Here is a 20,344-nt window from a genome sequence, read left to right on the forward strand (position 1 = left end):
CGATGCCCAGTACATGACGGGCCTGGGCATGCAAAAACGAACCAAAAGCAGGCCCGAAACGGTGAAAGCAGTGGACGGCACGGATTTGACCTCAGGACTAATCCGATACCAAACCGAGGATCTGGCAATGGTGCTGGAAAATCAGCACACAGAGACCATCGCCTTTGACATCATCGATGCTCCTCAGTTTCGGCTCATATTGGGCCTTCCCTGGCTGATTCAGCACAATCCCCTGATCCATTGGGCAACTGGCAAAACCGTTTTGGACTCGGTCCATTGTATTCGCTATTGCTACCCCTCGGAGAAGAAAACCATATCGAGGGAGGTCCAGGCTTGTACTCTGCCACGGGATGGAATGGGACTAATTACACACCAGACAGTACCCAAGGAATACCAAGACCTGGCTCCCGTATTTGACGAACAAGGCGCTAACACCCTACCTCCACATCGCCACTTCGACTGCCGCATTGATTTAATACCAGGGTCCACGCTTCCCTGCAGCCGTGTTTACTCCCTCACGGAGAAGGAAAATGAGCATCTTCGCGCCTATCTCAATCAGTACCTACAGAATGGGTTCATTCGCCACTCCAAATCTCCTGTCTCTTCCCCTCTCTTCTTCGTGGCGAAGAAAGAAGGCGATCTACGCACGTGTATTGACTTTCGGGCGATAAATGCCATAACCATTAAGAACAGGTACCCCTTACCGTTAATACCCGACCTACTGGATCAAGTGAAAGATGCGGCCATCTACACGAAGCTGGATCTACGAGGGGCCTACCATCTTGTCAGAGTCCGTGAAGGGGATGAGTGGAAAACCGCCTTCCGAACGCGGTATGGATTGTTCGAGTATCGGGTCATGCCCTTCGGACTCTGCAACGCCCCAGCCGCCTTTCAATATTTCATTGATGAGGTGCTAAGGGGATTCATCGACAAATGCTGCATCGTGTATATCGATGATATACTGATTTACTCCACAGACATGAAGGAGCACCTTCAACATGTACGGGCGATACTCCAGCAACTACAGCAACATGGACTGTATGTGAAGCTAGAAAAGAGCGTATTCCACACCACAACAGTGGAATTCCTGGGACACATCCTCACACCAGAAGGCGTACAAATGGACTCCAGGAAAGTCGACGCCATATTACAGTGGCCATCCCCAAGCTCCGTGAAACAAGTCCAAAGGTTCCTTGGATTCGCAAATTACTATCGACGTTTTATTGCAGGCTTTTCCCGGATTGTTACCCCCATTACTTGTTTGTTGCGAAAAGGGACACGTTTCCAATGGAACGCCGGAGCGGAACGGGCCTTCCAGGACCTAAAAAACAGGTTCACCTCAGCTCCGATACTGAAGCATCCTGATCCAAACCGCCCCTTTATTGTGGAGGCCGATGCCTCACAGAACGCCGTAGGGGGTGTCTTATCACAAAAAGACAGCAACACCAATCTACTCCACCCAATAGCCTACTATTCCCGGAAACTACAACCAGCTGAATGCAACTATTCCATTGAAGATAAGGAGCTCTTGGCCATAAAAACTGCGTTTGAGGAATGGCGACACTACCTGAAGGACGCCAAACACACGGTAACAATATTCACCGACCATAGAAACCTACGGTTCCTTCGATCAGCCAGAGCCTTAACAGCGAGACAGCTACGATAGACGCTATTCTTCAACGAATACGATTTCCAGATCACCTACCGTCCCGGAAGGGAGAATGCCAAGGCGGACGCCTTGTCCAGACTAGAGGAAACCGAAGACCAGGCACCCACCACAGACCCAGTACCTGTCATTCCCAGCCGATGTTTCCAGGGGACGGTGACCTCATCCTCCCTTTTATCCCAGCTGCACCACGATTTACAACAAAAAAGACCTAAAGATTGGATCGGAAACATCCAAGACCTTACAGAACAAGATGGATTCTTGTTGAAAGGAGGACGGTATTATTTACCTCTACCTACCCACCAACAACAAGCTCTAGTTCAATGCCATGATCACCCCCTCTCCGGTCATCCTGGATACCAAAAGACCAAAGACCTGCTGCAACGACAATTCTGGTGGCCTACCCTGAACCATGACACACAGGCCTACATAGATCGCTGCATCATCTGCACACAAGGAAAGACGACCTCACAACCCATAGTAGGACTACTGCGGCCCATTCCTGTTCCCCCATGCCCGTGGCACACGGTCTCGATGGACTTCGTAGTGGAACTTCCTAAAACCACTATGGGATACACGACTATACTAACTATCGTAGACCATCTAACAAAAATGGCACATTTCGTACCACTACAACGCCTTCCTTCAGCTGCGGAATTGGCAACCATTTTTATGCAGAACGTGATACGACTACATGGAATCCCGTCAGTACTGATAACAGACCGTGGAACTCAGTTTGTGTCCAGGTTCTGGACGGAAATCTGCTCTCTTTTGCACATGGAAGCCCGTTTGTCATCCTCCTATCATCCCCAAACGGATGGACAGGCAGAGCGAACAAATCGTACCATGGAACAATACCTCCGTTGCTTGCTGCTTTCCTTGGACTCAGAATGGTCCAACGTGTTGTGGATGGTGGAATACGCATATAACAACAACAAACACACTGCCATCGGGGTGTCTCCGTTCTATTGTCTCCAAGGGTACCATCCCAGAACGACCCCCTGGGAAGAGGCACGGACCTGTGGAATTCCTACCATACAGGAGCATCATGCCTTCCTCCGTACCATATGGCAGCAAGCCCGATTTGAGTTAGCCAAAGCCAAAGAAACGTACAAACATCATGCAGACAAACACAGACAAATTGAACCCACATACGAAGCGGGGGATAGGGTGTGGGTGTCCATCAAGAACCTCAACACGCAAGGGCCTAAGAAACTATTGCCCCGTTACATAGGTCCCTATCCCATAACACGGGTTATCAACCCGGTGGCCATGAGGCTATCACTGCCTTCTCACATGAAAGTTCATCCCGTCTTTCATGTCTCTCTCTTACGCCCTGCCCATCCTGACAGCTTGATAGCGGAGCCCTCTCCTCCGGTTCCTGTGGACGACCACGTGGAATACGAGGTGCGGGCCATCCTTGACTCCCGTAGGACAAAGGGGAAACTCTATTACCTGGTGGATTGGAAGGGGTATGGTCCTGAGGAACGCTCCTGGGAACCCCTTTCGCATGTCCGTAACGCACCTGCCTTAGTTCGTGCCTTCCATGCTCGGCAACCCCTGAAACCCCGTCCTGTTATCCCTCTTTGAAACACGGGTGGGGCTGTTTTAGGGGTGGGTGCTGTCATGATCTCGCCCGCTTCCTCGCTCCCGACGAATGGAAGCGAGGCTTTCCACTGTACGAGACTCCTCCCCCCTACCGGCTCCAAACAGAGTAGCGGTCTAGTGTCTGAGATCGACTCTGCCACTGTCATTGGCCGGCCCGCACTTCTGGCGGGTTGCGTACTTTAATCCCACAGACGCCCACGCCTGCGCTTCGGATTCTTCCACGGAGCTTCGCCGGATACGCAGGAGCGTAGCGAAGGCTCTACCCGCAACCAGACCTTCCGTCTGGACCGCGCATGGGAGCCTACAGCTGCTGCTTACCGGGACTCGTGTAGAGTCTCCCTCGCCTTTGTTTACCCTCGAAGCGCAGGAGCGCTGTCATCGTTGCTTCTCTGCGACTCGTGCGACGGCACGGAGTCGTACTCTCCTAACCCCCTCAGCGCATGCACGCTTTCACCCTTGGCCATTACCACGACTCGTGCGATGGCACGGAGTCGTACTCACCTTGCCCCTCCTTTACAAGCGCAGGAGTGCTTCCCCCTTGGTCACCCACGACTCGTGCGACGGCACGGAGTCGTACTCACCTTGCCCCTCCTTCACAAGCGCAGGAGCGCTTCCACCCTTGGTCACCCACGAGCACTTCACCACGGACCTTTCCACAATTCACCGTACCCACAGTGAACAGCGCAGGAGCGTATGCTTCTGTCACACTGAAGCCTTCTCTCGCTTCAAACACTGGAGTGCTTGACGACTTGCCTCATCTTCCCTGCGCAGGAGCGCCACCTTTCAGGTAACAATTGCAGGGAGCGATAGCCAGGGTGTTAGTGATTGCGTACCAGTGCTTGTGTCTCCTTCCCTTCCCTGGCACCGCGCTTACCCCTATCCTTTCTGTCATCATTAGGTGGGATTCGCGCCAGACCCAAGACCCCGAAAAATCACGGGAGGTGCCCCATCACGACACCTCACCCTCACCTGCTTCTTGGCAGCCTCCCCCAATTCCCTCTCTGGCCTGGTTAGTGCACTCGGTCCTTCCAGGAGGAAAAGGGTCCAGGAGGGGGTTGTCCTTGTCATCCCCGTGGGATTTCTCCACAACAGCAAGGTAAGAATTGTGGGGACCGGACATGTAGAAGCTGACCCGGTATACACTTTTGTTCTTGTAGGTGTGATACGTGGTATCAGAGACAGGTCTTTGTACTTTCTTGCTGGCATGATGTTTATCGATGCACCATTGTCTATAATGAAAGTTGTAGGGCCCCATTCACCTTGAGCGTGAATTTAGGACAATGTCCCAAGGAACTTTGTAGCTTTAAGTGGTAATTCTCTTCAGACTTGTGTTTTTTCTTGCAAACGACCAATCCTACATGCGCACGTCGATCTGTGACCTACATCTTCATCGCACATCCATTTTCCTCATTATCACTCAATGACATCAATGAACTGCTGGACGATGAATATGATAACGATCAACTTCATTTTGTTTCCATTTGCCTTAGTTTATGTTGCCATTTGGCCTTCTGTGAGTGGCTTGAATGCTTCTGGAACTTTCTGGTGTGCATCTTCTCGTGCTTTGTGGCCCACTTAGTTTCTCTTTCGCTTTGCAAACTGTTATGGAATGGTTTTCCTTCCCACAGCCTTTGAATATTTGTCCGATAGCAGGACAGTTACCTTCATGTGGAAAGGAGAATCTGCAGTGGAAACACAATTTTCTTTTTCTTCTGACACATCGCTCGGTGGGCCTCTGCCTTGTGTTCCTGCTTACTTTTCATGATTCATCCATGTGTATTTTGGTGCTTTACGCTGTTCAACAGCCTTCATTCATAAAGGCATAGAGCTCCAACACTGTTGAAGCCATATCATTACAGACTGCAGCTAAAGATCCTTCTCAGATGTAACATAAATACAAAAAAATACCACAGTTCAAATGGTGAACTAAGGCCTTAAGGTACCATAAAGTTCAGAGTGTTCTCCAAAATGCATCTTTTGTTATGTTTTGAATACCCATCTCATCTTTAGATGGTTTAGTATGGTTTCCGAAACTATGAACTATAATTGAGCAACAGTGGTTCAGATGTACAACCATTAGGAATACCAATTTCTTAGTTGCAATTATCTCCAAATCGCAATTAGTAAATCAGTATTTCTAATGTACACATTTTTGTATTCCCAAATAGCAATTCCTAGTAGGTAACAAATCAACTTACCTCATAAATATTAATGAGCTAGGTCACAATTTTCAACCCATTAGGAATCGCCGCCGTCACTGGGATGCTGGCCTGCTGAGGCCAGAAGACCACCATGTCTGTGATTGCTATTTATTAAGGAAATCTTTTTTGATTAATTGCAGCCCACTGTCCTTAAAGGAAAATGGAATGTGTTTATAAAAGAAAAAAATGAAACTTTGAAGTTTCATTTTTTAAGAGTAGGCAGTGGTCTTTAAAAATACTTTCACAACATTCTCTAAGGGGAGGAATGCAAAGGTGAATGGGTTACCACCACTTTTAGGGCTAGATGTATGAAGCATTTTTGCATTCACAAATGGCCAGATTCGGGCTGTTTGAGACCGCAAAAATGCCTTTTTCTGAGGTACAAATCCCAAATTGCCATTCGGTAACTTGTTATTGAATAGCAATTAGGGTTTTGCGGTTCGGTATATGGAGGGGTGTGTTAAGGGTGTCCCTTCTTAATACCGATTGCATTGGTATGTACAAAAGTTTTGCAACCAAAATGCAGTTTCAAAACGTTAGCAAAACGCTAGCAATTTACCCCCAACTCAAACTCAGAGGTAACCCATTCGCAAATGGAAAGGGGTCCCCAAGGGGCCCCTTCCCATTTTAGAATGGGTGGGAAATTATTTTTTAAGAGCAGTGTCAACTCTTAAAAAATGAAACTTCAAAGCTTAATTTTTTTCTTTTTAAATGCATCATGCTTTCCTCTATGGAAAACTCCATGAGTTTCATCTACAAGGAGTAGCGATTTCCTAATTGCGATTTGCAAAAAAACACAATTAGGTAATCGGTATTCCTATTTCGCACATCAAGCCCTCAAAATGGTGGTAAAGTATTGCGACTGGAATTCGGTCACAAAACAGTAATACATACCATACTGATTCAGTATTTGGAGTACCGAATCGCAAATGCAAATGCAGATTAGATGCATTTTGTACATTTAAAAAAGCATTTTTCCAGTCACAAACTCAGACCGGTTGCGACCAGATAAATGCTTTGCACATCTGGCCCAATGTGCTTAAGGCTAAATTATTAAGTGACACAGTAAATGGCATGCTACTTATGTGGGTAGTGTTTTTATCTTCACCCACAGTCACGTTAACACCCTGCCACTTTCCTTCAAATAAAGTATTTCTTAGGAATTCAACAAACACACAGCAATATCTGTATTTCAAGTTGCAAAAGTATGTAATTAGATTATATGACTAGTAAGTAACTAAACACCTAGACAAGTATGTTGCAGCTTGCTCCCAGTTACTTTAACCCCTTCGACGCGCTTGACGGAACGGTTCCGTCATGCACGTCGGTTGGGCTGTGCTTATGACGGAACCATTCCGTCATGGCCCCGCCCGCGCACGGAATCTTCAGCGTGGCGCGGAAATCCGCGCCGCGCTGAAAGGGTTAAAAAGTGCTCTGGTATGCATTTTATAAATACTCCCAATTAAACACATACACTAAAAACGCTTAAATAAGAGACTATGATCTAAGATTCTCCATACACTCAGCCAACCAAAATCTATTTCACTTCCACGGTATATGGTAAAGTCGAATGGTATTTTGTATTTACAGTAACCATCTTTGTAACTCTGCACCCCCAAACCAAGGTAAAACATATATCATTGAAGAGAAATTGGAGAAAAAAATCTTGCCTTTAAGCTACCACCTCTGAGATCAAGGATTGCCTAGAAAAGATACAGAATGGCATTTATAGTTACACAGCCAAGTAACAGAGCAGCTGGTGTGGTAGTGGCAGCTCCTCCCCACCAGCCAGGGCAGCCCGCCTCATTTAAAATTGTCCACTCTGGTCACTGTTCATTCTCGCACCTGCATGATGGGAACTGCTTCGATGCTATGCTGGCATGATGGACCTGCCCCTGTCATTCCAGAAGAAGGATTCCCAGAGCACGGCTCATCTTCAGAAATTACAAATTGAATGCCCCCATGCGTCAGGAGATTTCTCTCACCACATGGGGGAGCTTTGACGTTTTTCTTATAAAATGATTATGATGGAGGTCATAGACAGAAACAACAAAGGCTGAAATACTGTAAAATGGCTGCATTATGTTGGGTAGCGGCTCCAACTTGATCCCCACCTGCAACAGCGCTGCGGAAAGAGTATTTCCAATAGCAGGGAGGGCAGCGACTTTGCAATCAAAAACACTGCGTTACCCCACATGCTGAAGGAGGCAGGGGCCAGAGAAGGTGGGAAGATGGGACGTCTGACCTGTTTTTTTAACAGACGCCCTGCACCGCCCCCGTCTAAATCATGCACACAGTCTGGGTTGCTGCACTGCACAGGTTTCAGCACCAGGCCTTTCTGTGACTAGCAGGGTTACCTCAAAATAGAGGTAAAAATGTACAACATATTAATGGTGGGGCTGGAAGTACATCCAGAATTTGAAATAAAATGTATTGGCCCGATTAATTTCGCCTGATGATTAATTATTTTAGAAAGCTTTGAGAAAGATAGTGATCGTCTAAGATATAAAATTAGTTATTGAAGACACAAAATAACCTAAACAAATTTGCCTACCCCTTGTCACCGTTTTGCCATATACATATATTATAATAACAAACTTTTGATTAATTGAATTTAGAAGTGATGATTTACATTTAGCAAACTAGGAACTTTATTTTTAGATACATGATCAGAATTAAATTTCGGTTGGATTATCCACTTTGTGTGATAATCTTAATTCCTGATAGCGAGAGTGAACCCTTTGGTTCTGATGCACAACACGCATCAATTTTGCATTTTCCTAGTTATTTAAAGTCTGCCTCAGTTCACTGCCTTAATTGTCTAGCCTTGAGTCAATATTAATGGGGCCACTGGACTGGTCCAGCTGCAAGACCACCGACCACATGAGTAAATCTTACGATTTCCCCAGGCCTACCGATTGCCTTCTGCCCTATCCTTTCAAGATCATGTCCTGTGTCTGTGTCAACCTTCCGTTACTGTTTCCCAAATTCAAAACTGTGGATCTGAATTTTCATGCCATGCTCTGTCCAAATTGCAGCTGCCGCTGCTAATTGTATGGCTTACTCATCATGGAAGACATTCGTCTTTCTAGCACCAACCCAGGCGTTCACCTCTTGGAGGCATAGTCTCGGGTGTCTTATGTGTAAAGGGAGCCATAACCACATCTAATGAGACGCAAATGTGAACGGACTATTCGCTGCCAGAATAACTTAGCCCATCTCCTTTGCCAAAAGTGATTTTCCTTCATTAAGTCTAAATTGCTTTAGCTGGACACCAAATCAGACTTTGCCATAGCTTGATTAAGTAGTTTGGCATTGCTTACTGCCAGTGGCAGTGGGGCATTCTCATGCTTCGATTAAATGTTCCGCTTCAAGTATGTTGTTTAACCTCTCGTTTACCCTCGTGGGTTTACATTAGTTCTGTACAACTCTTCTAAATCTCAAACTTACTGCTTTTTCTTGTTCATGAAGTGGAAACTGGGATAATTGACACAAAAAGCAAAGACATCTGGGAAAATAATATTCTTTTAGACCACACTTTGCACTGGGACAAACTGACCTTAAAGCATCCCATTCGATGGCAACCTTTCCAAATGGGATCAGGAGAATGATAAATAGAGCTCTTCAGTGCTGTCCATTGAGGGATCATCTGGTATGTTCTGCAGGCACAACTGGCAAGGAGAAATCCTCTGGACCAAACTTTAAATACATTGATGACACCATTGAGGCATAATGTGCTTAGAAGCCCTGATGTAATGCTCAGCTTAAAATTTGAATTTTAGGGAAGAGGGGACAAGATGTGCTAATTGAAACTATCCAATCAGGGATTCACGTTTCCTTTGGGTATTGAAATCTGAGTAAAAGTATAAAGGAGGTCGAAAATAACCCGGCTAGCATAATCTTGCATTTATCACTGTAGCATAACAAGTTAGACGAAGTTTGAACTCAACACCAACTAAAAACTAAAAAATCCATGTAAAACGTAATATTTTGTTATTTGGGAGCGCCTTACCATTTGTTGTCACAGAATTTGTACCGATGATCATCCGCTGGAACAATGTCGATCAATAGAATGTACTTGGTCTTGGGGTTCATCCCTGTGACTTTCACCTTATAGCTGGGGAACATCCTCCTTAAAAAAAGAAAAGAGTTCTAAAGTAAGTACGAGATGTCGTTCCAACGTAAGGGCAAATTTAGCTCGATCATTGGAGTCAGCACCATATAGCATAGGTTTGCATAAGATACTAATCTGCACTGGTTCATCTGCCACCTTTCATGTCACTGAAGGGATGCTGTGTTATCCAGAAATTATGTTATTCAAGTATTCAATGACTAATTTGATTTTTACAACCAAACATAGCCCTTGCTTCTGCTGCCAAGAGCTTTGTTACTAATACAAAATGTCAACATCATTAGTCCATATAGTTAAGGTAATATGGATATATCAAGTAATATATGGCTGCATACAGGATTGGGGTAATTTCAGTCCAGCGTGAGGTGGTGTTGGGCTCCCACATTGAAAACTCCCACAACTAGGATTATTGTCATTTGCTTGTGCATATAAACAGCAGTCAAGGTATGGTTAGCATTACAATACTGTGAACTAATGCCCCACTGTATTGTCTCCATGGATTCCCCCACTTGCCTCTTAATGTTGTTGAAAGGCTCATTAAAAACACATCATTTTTAAATAATTCCTGAAGAGTAGGGATCAGGTAGAGCTTTCATAGAAGGACTGCGAGGGATGTATGACGTTACAACGCATACATTTACATCGCGGTACACTACATCGCGGTTTTGACAACACAAGTCGTTACAACGACTTGCGCTAGATGGCGCTCTAGGACAAGGAATAGGACTTAGGAGTAGTATAATTTACTATTCCAACTCCAGTCTACGTACAGTAGGGAAGGTGTTGGATAGTAAATTATACTATTCCTTGTCCTAGAGCGCCATCTAGCACAAGTCGTTGTAACGACTTGCGTTGTAAAAACCGCGATGTAATGGCATCGCGATGTAATCCCCGCGTTGTAAACGATGTTTCCCGGCTGCGAGCATTTCAAAGAGGATTACTCCAACGTGATATATCTGGTTCCCGGGACCACGATCAGACGTTGCCTAAAAGGTTAGGGGAAATGTCCTACCTCATTTTTGTTCCTTACCTAGAATCCATAAACCTATGCCACCAATCTGGCTTGGAAGCACTACTGAATTTACCACATTGTCTCCACATTTAACCTTAAGCAATCTCCACTGCTCAAAGATATCACTCAGTGGCACAGCTCAGCGCCTAAGCAATAATGGTTGTAACATTAATAACATAATCAAAACCATTCACTTCACCTTCCAATCATCACTGAGACCTATTTCAATGGTGTTAAGGTCATTGCCTGTACAGACTTTTACTGTTGAACTATAACATGCTGTGCAAAAACCGAGCTGTAGCAAGTAGCAGCAGAGCAGCATTGGTTGTTTCAGGTGTGATAACATGTAAGGAGACGTTAGGACCACGCTTTGACCATTGAGGCACATAGTGGGTCGATCAGCACTTCTTTCATGACCACAGTCAGGAGAACTTAAGGAACTGTTGCACATATAATCAATATTTAGCTGCTTCTGCGTTCCAGGGGTTCTGAGCATCTCTGCTGATGGCCCTACCAAGCCCTACAGAAGTGTTTCTACAGATAAAGGCTGCTTTGTCCTTACATGTTTTGCTAGTAAACCACCTACAATGGCAACGACAAACTTAATTTAAACACTGTCACACATATACTTCTCTCTATTACCATCCTTCCAAGATGTGCTCTGGCCAGGATATGCAATGCTTTAAATATCATGCCATGAATCAAATGCGGCCAGTCTAAGTCCAACAAAGCCTAGACCAACACATTATTCGGACATCCTTGGCACTCTGAACGATCATGGTAGGTCTCTGGAAAGGTGATGATGGAAAATCAGTACTCCACTGACTGCATATCCTGCATCATCCATGATAGAAAGCTATAAGCTTGACGTTCGTATATCCAGCAAAGCATATCTTTAGATTGTAATTGCTGAAAAGTACTTAAACAAATTGTTCCTCACAATTAAATCTTCATCTTTAAAGAGAAATCACTCTAAACCAACCCCTATGTTTCTGGCCTTATAGCAACAACTAGGCATTATTTTCAACTGACATTTGAATTTCACTGGCCAAGTGACACTTCTCCCGCTCTCACTCGACATCCAGCTTATCCCAGACTTTCCTTTCTGAGATCTACCCTATTCTGAAATCCAATGATGCAAAAGGCTTAAGTTATGTATCACCCCCTGTGACAGTTGTAGCTCCAAAGTGACTGAGATCAGCCTCTTGTTATTATTCTCCTTCCTGGTCTGACATCTACTTATAGTCTCAGAGAAACTCCCTCAACCTTACGCATGCAGTGATTACCTCGTCCATGAAAAGCTTACCATTGCATTATTTAGTGTCCTGTAACCTCCAGATCTAAACCTCTGTGCGGTTTCACCTCTGAAACTATTGTCAGTGGGCAGTTCTCCTGCTATCCATTTAGCATTCACCATTTTGCTGCACTGAAACCACTCTCAAGTCATCATGGAATGCACTCACGGACAGAGAAGAGGGAGGTGCATATATCCTAATCATGCTTGACTTATACACAGCCATCCTTACGGCTGAAGAGAGCATCTTTCTACCTCGACCATGGCACTCCAAGGGCATCAACAGTACAACTCTGCAATGGACCATCAGAATTGAGATCTATGTTCAGGATCAACATGGATACAGGTCAGGATCAACATGGATACAATGCTTAATTTGTAAAAGAATAAGTGCCGGGTTTGCTCCAAAGCCTGTGGTCAGTATTATCGAAGGCTGGGGTGCCAAATGCTGAGGTTGCATGATCCTGGTTCCATCTCATGCCTCTTTCTTCTACCACCTTACACTTTCTACCACTTTATTTCACCCTTGCTGGTTTCTTGTTCAGCCTTACTTTCTAACATTGTCACTGTTTTTCCCTCTTTCTCTTCTCCCTTCTTTCACTTTTTTATGTTTTTCTCTCTCTTGCTCTGGATCAAAATCTGTTCAGGAAAAATAACTTCCTGTCCACAACAATGAGTGCCAGTAGGCCCCACCCGCAACCACTTGCTCAGATTAAACACTGCATACAATATGTGCCTGGTGAGTTTGTCTGACTTAATCAGGGACATTTTTACATATTTCAGTGCGAGATTACCATGCCTTCCATGAGGGTCCGGCATAGTAGGGTCACAACTGGAAAGGCAATCGGAAGAGCTACCTTAAAATAAGCCGCCTGTCCAACTCCATTTCCACTGAGGCCACATTTACTGCATGATTCCTCTTGAAAGAGGAGACCATGCTTATTAATTATAGCGAATGTCCCTTCTTCTGAATCAGATCCTTACAGTCTCCCTAAAAATGACTCCAATGCTAATCAGTTTTTTTCTTTGACTTCATCATATAGCTGTACTTTAGGAGTAACTGTCCATATGCCAGCAAGACAGCTCAGATGTAATTTTTTTTTTTTACTGAAAAGGATTGCTCAGTGCCCTAGTACATCCACATCTAAAGAAAGACATGCAAAGAAAAATGCAACGTTAATCTTCATGGCAGCTAGTTTATTAAAGTTTTCATCAGAATGCACTAGTGTAATATTTTGCTAGTGCATCTTCTACTAACGAAATAAATTAAGCATGCACCAGGATTCACAAAAAGAACTGGCTCAAGTGAGAAGGGACAGACACATTTCGCAAAGAGTGTTGCCTTTACTATACAGTCCGTACAAGCACCTTGGTGTATGACTTCGGCATCCGTATCCATTGGTCCCCTGTGACCACATGGATCAGGGACGATGGCCTGCCAGAACCAGCAGACTTTTGTTAGTCAGTCCTGATCCTTGTAGGGACCCTCGTCCAAACATCTCAGGTAGTTATAAAATAGATCAGTACTTCTTTGAACAGTGAAGAACTAAAGAACAAGTTACTTACCTTCGGTAACAATGTATCCTTAAGAGACATACATAAATTATAGATTCCTTACCTTAGAATAACCCCCAGGTGTCAGACTGGATCCGGAGAAATTTTCTTTGTAGCAGTACCCCTGCGCATCAGTAGGTGGTGTCGGTCGACTCCGCGTTCGTCGTCGGTGTCAAGGTCGCCGGAATGACGTTGCGATATCTACTTAGATGCCGCCCCTGCGCTCTGACGTCAATTCTGACACGAATTTCCAAGTCAGTTCGCAGAACGTGGAGGATGGGTGGGCCGGTAAGAAATCTATAACTAATGTATGTCTCTTACAGATACATCGTTACCGAAAGTAAGTAACTTATTCATCTGAAAGAGACCATTAGTTATAGATTCCTTACCTTAGAATAGATACCCCAGCAATACCAACCCCAGAGGTGGGACTGCGAAATAAGTTCACACCTGGAGAACAAGTTCAGTCCTGGAGAACAGAACGGCTGAAAAAGCCGACACTCCAGACTTGGCTGTCCAGGTAGTAATGCTTATAAATGTGTGCAGGGATGCCCATGTGGCTGCCTGTCAGATGTCAACCAGCGGAACGCCACGTCCCAAAGCAATGGTAGCTGCCGTCGCCCTGGTAGAGTGGGCGGGAGTCCTACTGGAGGTTCCTTTTTAGCCAAAGAATAACAGATCTTAAAGCATTGGATGACCCATCGAGAGATGGTACATTTGTGCACTACCCGACCTTTCTTGGCGCCCACATAACCCACGAAGAGTTGATCGTCCACCTGGAAGTCTTTAGTGCGGTTAAGGTAGAAAGACAGCGCACGTTTTGGGTCCAGACGGTGGTGTCTCTCCTCCTATTTCGAAGGGTGGGGAGGCGGAAAGAAGCTGGGCAATGTGATGGTCTGACCTATGTGGAAAGAGGTAACCACTTTGGGCTGAAAAGAGGGCATAGTACGGAGGACTTCTTTGTCCGGATGGACAGCAAGAAAGGGAGGTCTGGAAAATAAGGCTTGAAGCTGACTCACCCTGCAAGTAGAGGTGATGGCAAGCAAGAAAGCAGTCTTCAAAGTAAGGAGACAAAGAGGACAATTATGTAGTGACTCAAAGGGAGCACACATAAGATAAATGAGGACAAGACTCAAGTCCCACTGGGGCATTACGAAAGGAGAAGGAGAAAAGAGAGGAGTAATGCCCTTCAGAAATCTGTTAATAATTGGGGACTTGAAAAGAGAAGGCTGATCAGAAAGGCAAAGAAAGGGCGAAATGGCCGAAAGATAGCCTTTAAGAGTGCCCAGAGCAGAACCCTGCTGAGCCAATGAAAGAATGAAGAGGAAAACCTCTGAAAGAGGGGCAGAAAGGGGATCCACAGCCTTTGCTGTGCACCATGCCACAAAATTGTTCCATTTACAGGCGTATACCGTTTTAGTGGAGTGTGCACCTGGCAGCCAAGATGACATTACAGACTTTGGGAGAAAGGTCGAAAGCTGTCAACTGTCGTCGCACAATCTCCACGCAAGGAGGTATAGACTGGACAGGTTCGGGTGGAGGACCGTTCCCTGCGGCTGCGACAGAAGATCCTCCCAAAGAGGCAATCTGATCGGAGGATCGATGGCCATGCTCTAGAGCTTGGGGTACCAGACTCTTCGTGCCCAGTCCGGAGCCACAAGAATTACTTAGGCCCGTCACACTTGATCTTCTTCAGCACTCTGGGTAGAAGTGGTACAGGTGGAAAGGCGTACAGGAGGCCGCAATTCCACTCACGACGAAAGGCGTCGCTGAGCGAGTGCTGCCTTGAAAACTCCAACACGCAGAACTGCTGACATTGCGTGTTCTCTTCTGTGGCAAATACATCTAACCAAAGCTCTCCCCACTGCTGAAAGAGACCTTGCACCACCTCCGAGTGAAGACGCCATTCATGATCCATCATGCACCGGCGGCTGAGTTTGACACCCCCTGGCGTTCATGGAACCTGCTAGGTGTTGAACCACTAGGGATATGCCCTGATGTTCCAGCCATGTCCAAAGGCGAAAAACCTCTTGACATAGGGTCCACAACCCCACGCCGCCCTGTTTGTTGCAGTACCACATGGCAGTGGTGTTGTCTGTGAACACCTGCACTACTCTTCCTTTGACAGAGGGAAGGAATGCCTGCAGTGCAAGACGAATCACCTGGAGCTCCAGAAGGTTGATGTGGAGCCTGGACTCCGCCAGAGACCAGAGGCATCTGATCTCCGCCTCCTCCATGTGGCTGCCCCATTTTAGAAGTGACGCATCCGTCACTACTGTGAAGTCTGGTTGGGGAAAGGAGAGGGATCTGCCGCTGACCCAATCCTGGTTCGTGAGCCACCACTGCAACTGACTTGCAGTTCCCTCGGAGATCTGGACAACATCGGAAAGATTCCCCTGATGCTGCGCCTACTGGAACTTCAGGTCCCACTGCAGAGCCCGCATATGCCATCTGGCATGATCTACCACGAGGATGCAGGAGGCCATGAGGCCCAGCAGCCTCAGGGTCATTCTCGCCGAAATCCGGAATAGAGGCTGAAACATCGGTATCGTAGCCCAAATTTCTCGGACTCGCTGCTTGGGAGGATAGACCCGAAACCGCGCTGTGTCCAGACCGCTCCGATGAAAAGGAGCTTCTGAGAGGGAATGAAGTGCGACTTCAGCACGTTGATAGTTAACCCCAGCGAATGCAGGAGGTCTCCCGTATTCTCAAGGTGGGAGACGACAGCCTGGGGCGAGCCCACCTTCAACAGTTAGTCATCAAGATTGGGGAAGACTGGAACCCCTGATCTGCGCAGATGTGATGCCGCCACCGCCATCACTTTCGTGAACACCCGAGGGGCGCTGGTAAGGTCAAAGGGGAGCATGGTAAACTGAAAATGTTCGTAGCCTACCGTGTACCATAAGTAACAGCGGTGGGCAGGCAAGACGGGGATGTGAAAATAAGCATCCTGCAAGTCCAACGCTACCATCCAGTCTCCAGGGTTGAGGGCAGGCAAGACCTGAGCAAAGGTTAACATCTTGAACTTCTTCCGGAGGAAGCGGTTGACGTCTCAGAGGTCTAAGATAGGACGTAGGCCTTTGTCCTTCTTGGATACCAAGAAGTAGTGGGAGTAGAAACCATAACCTACTTCTGACAAAGGGATGGGTTTGATAGCTTCCTTTGCCAAGAGAGCCATAACTTCCTGGTGGAGAAGGGCCAAATGATCCTCCGACATACGATGGAGTGTAGGTGGCATAGAGGGAGGGGTAGCCTCGAAGGGGAGGGAGTAGCCCCTTCGGACTCTCATCAAAACCCACCTGTCCGACCTAATATTGTGCCAGTGGAGGAGGTGATGGCTGATCCTGCTGCCCACTTGCAACTGGTGACCCTAAAAGATCAAACTAGGAAGGTTTGGAGGCTGCTGCAGAGGGGGCATTGGTGGACTGGCCCACCCTTTGGCCCCCAGACAAACGACGCTCGGTCCCACGTCCCCGGCCACACAGAGGCTGGGTAGCTTGCACATCCCAATGGCTCTGGGTGGAACATGGTGGGGCACCCCTTCCGTAGCTTCGAAAGAGGCAAAAGACAGACTGCATGGGGCAAGAAGTGGCTGTGAGGCCCAAGGATCTGGCCGTAGCCCTAGAGTCCTTGAAACGCTCGAGCGCGTTGTCCGCCTTGTCACCAAACAGGCGATGGCCATCAAAGGGCATGTCCGAAAGGGTAGATTGGACATCCTCAGAGAAGCCAGACATTCTCAGCCAGGCATAGCACCTCAGGGCTACCAACGTGAAAACCATTCTACGCAGTGAGTCAGCGGTATCCAGCCCACACTGGATGGTGAACTTTGCTGCATCTCGACCCTCAGCAACAGCGTGGGTGAGCACAGCCCGGGCCTCCTCCGGGCACTGTGGCACCTCAGTCAGGAGATTAGTCCTGACAGCCACTGTAGGACGCTCGAGGCCCAAGGCCTCAGCCGCCCTACGCAACACCACAGCGTAGGAGGCTCCCTCCTCCGAAGCCATGGTAGGGGGAGAAAGCATACCAAGGTCTGGGTTGCATCACCCAACTCCTCTCTCCAGTCAGGTTCCTTGAACTGATCTGCTAAAGGGCAATAGACCCCTTCTCACCCTCCTGTGGCTGCCACTGAGGGTGGTAGGGAACGCCAGGAATGAACAAAGGGACAAAAGTACCCTCCGGCGCCAGTACCGATGTCGATTGACCACATCAAGGGTGAGGTTGGGTTCGACATCGGTTGGGGCACAACCTGCGTTGGGGCATCATCACCAGAATCGGTGCCGGGGAAGGTACCATGAGGTGGACCGGCACCAATCTGGATCCAGGCCTGGATCCATAGGGGCCCTAAGGCGGCGGGGCTGGAGCTGCCGGCATCAAAGGCCCAGGGCCCTCAGCTGAGGTTGTGGGGCCCAAAGGTGCGCCTGCGGAGTCAGGCTGCCCAAAGATGCTATGCAGCGCTTTGCAAAATTGACTATGCTGGGTAGGGGACGCTCTGGGAAAGGGAGGGAAAGCACGGAGCCATCCCAGGGGGCTCCAAGAAAGGAGCCAGAGAGTGACGTCGCTCCGGGTCCCGCGTCGTGTCGGCCGATGGACGGGGAGAAGGTGAAGAGCGATGATGCTTCTTTGCCTTCTTCTTGTGCTTTGACTTACCCGAAGAGTGCGAAGACTTCGATGACGAGTGGTGATGGCTCCGCGACCGGTCCTGCGACATTCCCCTCGAAGGTTAGTCAAAAAGCGACTAAGGGGCACGCTCTCTTGATCTGCGCTGGCTGGCGCAGAAAAAGAATGAACTGACGTCAGCGTGCAGGGGCGGCACCTAAGTAGACACCGCAATGTCTTCCCGGCGACCACGATGCCGACAATGAACGCAGAGTTGACCGACGCCACTTACTGACATGAAGAGGTACTGCTACAAAAATATTTCTCTGGATCCTGTGTGATGCCTGGGGGTAATTCTAAGGTAAGGAATCTATAACTAAGGGTCTCTTTCAGATTTGTGTGATACTGAATTCATGCTGGGGTGGTGCACTACACAGGAATTCAGGGTGCCATGACCTATCCATGCTAAACTCCAATGTGTCGGCTAGTGCATTGCAGCATGTAGGAGTGAGATCCTGGTGAATTCCCTGCAGGCTAATTCATTGCTGTGAATTCTCATGTTCACTGCAGCCATGATTCAGGAGTATTCAAACCTCTGTGCAGTGTTAGTATGAGACTGGTCGTTGTGACCTCCCATCATGCTGCCCTACCCCAGTAATTGCTGCAGCTCTGAAAAGGGGCAGCACCAAACATGACCTGCCCTAGATAGCACCCAAAATGAGCTTCAGGTGTACTCCCAACCTCTGCTATGCCCATCTACCCTCTCCAGGAAGTAGAGGACAGGCAGAAGAGTGTTGCTTCTGTTAATCCCTTGCCAGGAGGAACCCTTACCAGCATCTGCTGTGTTCACTGTAGGGAGTTTCTGCAGTGGCCAAGGGATCCCAGTGGTCAACACACCAGTCCTCTTGGGAGCATTCAATGTAGCTCCATTTCACCTAAGTGAATAAGAAATGAGGGACAGCTGAGCCAAAAGTATACTCACGTTCCATAATCTTTTTGCATTGATGTGCAAATTCTTGTATTTTTTTTACTTCCCCAATCCTTAGATGTGTATGTAAATGTTGTGACTGAGTTATTGAGGTTTTACACATTTTCAAAAATTACAAGAGGCATTTATCGTGCTTGTGCATCCGCAGTTCCTTAATGGATGTAACAAAGTATTTTATTATGAGTTCCTACTTTGGATACACAAGCTTCATGCAAAGGCAATATTTGAAATACAATGGTAGAGTAACTACTTTTGTGGAATTAATGATGTGTACTGCATGAATCGCCCACAGTGATTAGCGGCTTCAGAGAACAAGCCTCCCTCCGCCTGCCTGATTAGTCTCCCCGTAGTATCAGACTCGCCCTTCCCCCATCAGCTTTGTATCAGTGAATAGCATCAAACTGAATGCACTGGTACATCTCTTACTGAAAGCACATGAAGGCTTTGATCGAGCCTCGCAGTGCATTTATGTTTAAAAAAATCATACTGATGTCACATCTAGTTCAGGCAGCATGGTAAACGGAGGTCAATTGCTTCCTGCTTGCCTTCCACTGAACCATTAGCCCCCACACACGTCTATATACTGTGCACTATGCATTAAACCCTCAGTCTATAAAGGAAGCAGTGATTTATAGTCCAGAGTTTGCCTTAATTGACAAACCCCACTTTATCAAAACACCTTCAAAGGCACTAAAGAGCCCTGGTTTTAGAGGGGCTTAGGGATGAAAGATCACGGATGCTGCTGATCCCCTGTAAGGAAGCCTGGCTCTCCAGGTCAGCCTACAGACAGGCAGGCGGCAGCCAATTAGGTACTTGAATATCCTGCCCATCTGAACTATGCCTGCATTAAACATCTCATAAACCCGGGCCCAATGCCTAGAGACAGAAATACTGAGCAGAGAACTGAGGTTCACCAGTTCACAGGAGTGAACTTGGTGGGCTATGTACCAAGTTGAAGTGTCTGAACAGAAAAGGTCTGAGTCCCAATTTCATCCAGGCTGGATTATTAGTTTAGCAGAGCGCGACCATGGTTTTCCCCCCGTGGGTCCTACCGACTGCAGTGCTTTCAAGACACTCGAGCACAACTGTAAACCGTGGCAGCTATTCACACATTTCCCCTGTTCTTGCCTGTCTTCTTTGGTCAGCTATACACCAGTGTGTTAAATTTAAAGTGTATTTGTGGTGCACAGGACCTGTAAAGGGGACACACTAGTCAGCCTGGTGAACAGGTTATAGCATTATATCCCCGGCAGCGAGCTTTGATCAGCTAACCACGTTGGGGTCAGGTCAGTT

General features: G+C 47.1%; 1 protein-coding gene across 5 annotated transcripts in view; it reads right to left on the minus strand.

The window, feature by feature from the left end:
- The window catches only part of TBX4 (T-box transcription factor 4), a 722,013-nt gene that overhangs the window by 187,298 nt on the left and 514,371 nt on the right, over positions 1 to 20,344 (minus strand). For all 5 annotated transcript variants that reach the window (XM_085649426.1, XM_085649425.1, XM_085649428.1 and 2 more), the window contains one exon: positions 9,488 to 9,607. In XM_085649426.1, the coding sequence (XP_085505552.1) occupies positions 9,488 to 9,607 (120 nt within the window). The remainder of the gene's footprint in view (positions 1 to 9,487; positions 9,608 to 20,344) is intronic.

Source organism: Triturus cristatus, chromosome 3_2, assembly GCF_964204655.1.
Source record: "Triturus cristatus chromosome 3_2, aTriCri1.1, whole genome shotgun sequence".
NCBI classification, from domain to species: Eukaryota; Metazoa; Chordata; class Amphibia; order Caudata; family Salamandridae; genus Triturus; species Triturus cristatus.